Raw genomic sequence first — 6,000 nt, 5'->3', positions numbered from 1 at the left:
AGTGGTGACAACTACACTAGTCAAAGCTACATGTATAAATCCGCCCCTGTTCACGTATACATGTATGTCGAGGAAAGTCTTGCCGGGAGGGTTTCGGAATAGAGCAGTATTTTACAGTGCGCATCGTGTGTGATGGCTGTCTGAAAGACTTTAATCCTCAGCTGCTCAGCTTTCATGACAAAAGTATTTTATATTTGGTGATTTGGAAAATGTTGTGCTCATATTGCCACATCTTCGCCAGTAGCCGAGTGTGTAGGAGTGTTTCTCGCCACTTGGTCAGGAAGATTGCACCGTGTCAAGCTATAGCCAAGCCTTGCAGACCGGACAATGATATTCCCAAAATTTCATGTCAATCATTTCAGAACCGTAAATGTCACATTTGAGGAACTTTGATGACGTGTACAGGAAGTTTGAATAGGACAATGCAGTAAACCCATGTGAAAGAAACCAGAATGGGGTGACTTGCATGTCACGAGATCAAAATATTAACGGTTATGCACATGTGTACCAAATGCTAGTTTCGTCTGTATACACTCCTCCATGATAAAACGAGACAGATTTCGAAATGCAATACTTTGTTAAAAGCCCAGTATGACAGCCCATTTGTATGATATTGTGCCTTTCAAGAAGCTAGCTTTAACAGATCCTCCGAGGTGTAATCTGAGATTTCACGAAGAACATGAAACGCAAATAACATAAAATGTCAGACATCGGTATCATTATGAGAGGAAAACTAAGTCAGCTCGGTTTTTTTTAATTTAATCTATTTCTTTGCCGGGAGGCTAAAGTCGGCGAATATTTTATTTAAGATGATACAAAGCCACCGCAAAACCTGAAAAAGAGTCTAGCTAAATCTCAGCTGCGACAGACAGAAGTAGACCGAGTTTAGAGAAAAGAATATTTGGGGCGAGAACGAGTGCCCTTCGTTCGTAATATCCTATCAGTCGGGGCGATTTTGATGATACGCGTATGCGCACGCGTACTATAGATGCAATAAAATATGATCCATTGCATTGGAGTTGGTTTTTTCTGTAATCCAAGGATACTGAAACGATTTATGGAAGACAATTGGGGCCAACATTATGTGTTTATATTATAAATTTAAAATGTCATTTCATATGATCCCCACTTGTGATAACAAGAATTGATAACCATAAAGGAATGTTATAATATTATGAATTCCGTATCGTGAAACATCCCAGTTTAATCTGCAGTGCAGCATTGTTGTAGCCTTATTTTACACCATGATGACAACTGTCGTACAAATACCGCAATAGTCACTCTGTTCTTATCTCCGCTTTTTATCCTTTCATCCTTTCAGGGGAACAATAACTGACACTTTTGATGACATTTGCATAATTTCAGTCCTCGAGAACGTTCTATCCTTCTCCATGACATACGCTTGAATACAACGGACGAGCTTTGCAAAACACAACACGTCGGGTATAGTATGTGTTGTTGTGGCACACCTGATGAAGGGTGGACGCAATCTCCAATACGAAAACAATTTAGGTCTTCTTAGGGGGCCTCAAACAGCTCATTGAAACTACTGAACTTTCTAGGATCATCTTCATTTCTTAAAACGTCCAATGTGGGCGCAGTCTCCCTCAGTCTTACCGATTGCCGTTGCTGTTGTCAATTGACAAATGAATTCCTGTCCGGGGCCAAGTTCAGTTGTGTAAACGCGACACTATCGATTACTCAATGACAGGCTCTGTGGACAAGTTGAATGTCAGACTTGATTTGGGAGCCGGGCAAGAAAACCCATGTGACAAACAAAACAGAAATAATGAGAAAAAACTCCAAATGTTACATCTTAATGGAGATTTAATGGTTCCAATCCATATCGACTTTCTTCTAACTGTGAACCTGGCCTTTAACACGGAGATATATCTGAACACGCCGCAACCGTTGATGAATACGAGTGACGACGTGTTTCTCAAGCTCGTACGCATTTCTCTATTTTCAAACAGCATTCCTTCGGGTCGTCATGGTCCGTGATGTCGTGTCTTCGGTCGGTGGGAACGACGTCAGACGATCGTTTTGGGGTCGCCCGGTCGTGATACGGAGGGGTGGAACAAAAAAACGTCGAGAAGACTACAGAAGTAGGCTACAGTGAAGTTGAGAGAATGACTCGATCAGGGGAGTACGCAGCCTACATGATGTATAGCAGACAGTTGTAAATAATCGCCATAATAGGGTGAAGTGACAAATTTGGGGGCCGGCTGGCAACGGTTGCGATTTTCACTGCCACTGATATATAGGACAGAGAAAATACTACTTGTTGTGTTTGATTTATCGACCAGAAATGGTGGTAACACACAGTGGCAGGGACTGAAACATTCCTCCGCCTCAAGTTTCCAGCCATCGCTAAATCTTAATAGTTTGGATTTCAATTACTTGTAATAACCCGAAAAGAGGGAGAGTGAGAAAAATGCGCAATACTAACATCTTGAATTTTCGGCATTTGCGTTGTTGCAATGTGTAAACGGATTTTCAAAGGCGTGGGCGCTTATACGATAGAATTCCATGCTGAGTATGCCCATAGAGGGCGTACTCTTAGACCTTTAATAACCATATCCACCAATCGTGATTCACTTTCGACGTTGCCTTCCCCTTTGGATTGTAAGAGAAGCGTTGTTCAGATTCGTACCCACCTAGAACAGCAGGGCACCACGCATCTCATCATCACGCATTGCGCCTATTCATCGTCTCCGAGCCGCAACATTCGTATTAACCTGCCCGAGGAGGTGAGCCATTATTGCACGAACAGAGGACGACCAGGGAGGATATCTCCAGTCACGCTGATAGCAGATAACGCATTTTGGAGGATATTTAAAAAGCGAAGCGAGCGCGCACAGAGTGACGTGCATCACCGAAAACACGGAGATATCGTAACCTGTTCACGTTCGTTGCCATGGGTAAAGCGGAGAAGGGAGAACCCAGCGAGACGGCGTGGTGCTGTATGTACACCATTCGCGTGTACAGTCTCTTAATGGTGGTAAGTTAATTACATTTTTTTCGCCCTGCATTGTTGAACGGGCGGTCTTTACAGATAGTGGTATAATGACGGTTCGGGCAGTTAAATGAAAAGCAGCACTGGTGAAGAGGTTGACCCGTATTGACTGGATGAGCGTCTAATCCACCATTTGGAAGTGTTGGGAGTATCATAGAACCTAAGAACAGATGAGAATGTCTAAGTCTGCTCCCTATCTGAATAGAGGGGAGTAATTTTCAGGTTATTGGGTCAAATTGGCCTGGTTTACTTTTTTCACCAACATAGTAAATACTCGCTCTGTCAATCACGTGAATTTTCGTGGACTAAGGCAAATAAGCCAGGCATCAGCAAACTAGCGCAGATTCGCGCGGGAAACTGACGAGCCGTCTGCTTTCAAAGCCGCGCCAACGAAAATGCACGATGGCAGCCATGGACACCTTCGCTGTGCATCATCAGTCAGCATATTTGTCACCTGTGCGCATCCACTATGCCCTGCCAGAACAAATTTATTCATGTTCACGCGATGCTGGGGAGGCGGCATCCCGAAAATGTAAACCGCCAGGACCAACACAGTGTGTTTTGTGCCCAGGAGCGGGTAGCTTTCTTTACCGGTTCGGTATTTCGGTACGTCACGGCTGGGTTAGAGCGGCAGATGGCCTTTCATAGGTGTCTTGTATGCCCAGAGTTTGACATACATCTATACTGCGGGCAGCGTGTGAGCATTTTGCGTTAAATTACATGGCCCTTAGTTCAAACACACGCCAATTATCGCTAGATGATTGTAACAAACCCCAACATTAAAATAAATTCGACATCTTATTCCCGATACCTGAATATGCACATCAGCTAGCATGATGAATGTATAACAAAATTACTTGCCGGATTAATTTTAAAATGCATTATGAAACATTTCTGTATTGTGTTGAACCTGTGCGCTAGACAGGCTATATGTACATTCAACTCACGTCCGCTACACGGTATTGTGTTTTAATACAGCCATTGTACTCAATATTGATTTCAACAAAGGGCGGATTTCATAACTGTGGTGTAGATTGTTGACGTTATATAGGGATGTGTTGAGGCTGAAGAATGAAAACACGATAGTTCTGTCGCATTGCGAATTTAAGAATGTATTATGAATAGAGTCATCAGGCTGTGTGAACAATAAAGTCCGCCAGAAAAAGAGTGCGCGGTAACGATGTATGAACAGAACAGAAAGCGCGGGTTAGGGATCGACCATTTTGATTAGAGGGGTGTTATAACTCAGGTAAACAATGTTCCGATCCGCACGGATGGCTAAGCTAGGTCGGCATGGTACGGTCTCCGCCTCATTTGGAGCACAGACCCTAAAAAACGATGCCGGAAAACTCAGTGGTGCGACGACTTCTCATTCCAGCCCGGATGCGAGGTCACGCATTTTCAATTGCTCGCATCTTTCCGCTTCACAAGGTTTCGACTTCAGAACAAAACTTCGCAGCATCGAAGCTTTTGCAATAAAGGCATACGGTTTTTCCTTCCCTTTGTTCAATATGATGAGCTGCCCTCCCCTCTAGTGTGTATTTTGACATTTAATTAACAGAACAGAACACCAGAGGTGTAACCTATACGCCTTCAGCAGGGACCAACCATTTTCTACGCGGGGGAGTGTAGTATCCCTTGATCTCCGCGAAGTAGATGGAATGAGAAACCATTTGTTTTCCAGACACAGGAATGACATTTGTGCTGTTTTTTGGTTTAAAAAATCATGCTGTGCAACTCTTTCTGTATATTGAATTTTGTACTCGTATTGTTGTTCAGGTTAAAAGGACGCGTGAAAAGTAAAATGTTTTATTTTTTGTCAACACGAACACAAGAGAGTCATAAAAACTATCCTCAGTAAGTATACACAGCTTTCTAATAAGGATAAACACTGTACAATAGATCTCGCCAGAATGTGGGTATGGACTTTCAAAATGTGAGGTCAGATTGATTTGATTGATCACAGATTGGCGTTTTTCCTTTTTCAAGTGGACCTTTTCAAACATGGAGATTTTTTGACGTGGTGAAGGGGTAGTGAATTGCCTTCATATACCTTGAAACACTCAACTCTTGCAGCGCTAGTACTGAGTGCCGGCGAGTTTTTGATATTTCAGGGGAAAAACGATCCATCACGTTTCTGGGAGCATTTAACATCGGAACGTTGGAGAGATTAATTGCGTTCCATGGTGGCGCGTGGGGGATTAGATCCTGCACAACAGCCGAGGGCAAAATGAGTGTATCCTTGTGCGCAAAGAAGACAGCTCTGTGCCAAGACTTGCATGTAACTGTTTACTGATAAAACGTGGCGACAAGCGAGAAAGTGTGTGTTTGTGCTGAGATCAAGTGCATGTGAAACTTTATACGGGAGGGGTGCTTTTCGATATCAGACTTTTGAAGAGCGCTGGGGGTCTGTGTATAAAGCCTGCATATCATGAATGAATGGACTTTCGATGATATGCTATAAAGGTCAGACGTCTGTCGAATCACGTGATCATGTGGTAAGATCGCCTCCACAGACGATAACTGTGATGTTTGATCAATATATCGAACAAGTAATAAATGCCCATGCTCTAATTTAGGCCTAATTGTTTTCAGCAATGACCACAAAATGACACACACGATTGCCCCTATATGCCCAATGGTTCTTACATTTAAGTTCAACGTCCCCCGGGGGTACTCCCATAGAAAAGGTATACGGGTATGTGCCGCCCGAATGGGTAACTTTTCCACGAAAAAAATCCATAAACACATGTCAAGTTTTCCGAAAAAATCCCTAAACATGGGTTGATTTTTCATCCGATAAAAATCCTAAACATTGATAGATAGCAAATCAAATGTCTCATGCTTTAGGAAAACCTTCACATCTAACAGCATAAAGGTGAAAATTCCCAACAATTGTAAAAAGAAATCCCTATCAATGGGTCATATTTTTGGAATATACTATGGGTAGAGCACACCCCATATGAAAATATCAAGATTACCCC

At 42.8% G+C, this 6,000-nt stretch overlaps 1 protein-coding gene across 1 annotated transcript in view; it reads left to right on the top strand.

Moving 5' to 3' along the window:
• The first annotated feature begins 2,596 nt into the window (after window positions 1-2,596).
• Window positions 2,597-6,000, top strand: part of LOC139139191 (CD9 antigen-like) — an 83,509-nt gene continuing 80,105 nt past the window's right edge. The window contains exon 1 of the mRNA XM_070708002.1: window positions 2,597-3,001. Within this exon, the coding sequence (XP_070564103.1) occupies window positions 2,918-3,001 (84 nt within the window). The 5' untranslated portion in view covers window positions 2,597-2,917. The remainder of the gene's footprint in view (window positions 3,002-6,000) is intronic.

This window comes from Ptychodera flava, chromosome 1 (genome assembly GCF_041260155.1).
Source record: "Ptychodera flava strain L36383 chromosome 1, AS_Pfla_20210202, whole genome shotgun sequence".
Taxonomy (NCBI): Eukaryota; Metazoa; Hemichordata; class Enteropneusta; family Ptychoderidae; genus Ptychodera; species Ptychodera flava.
This window is presented reverse-complemented; position numbering and strand designations above follow the sequence as displayed.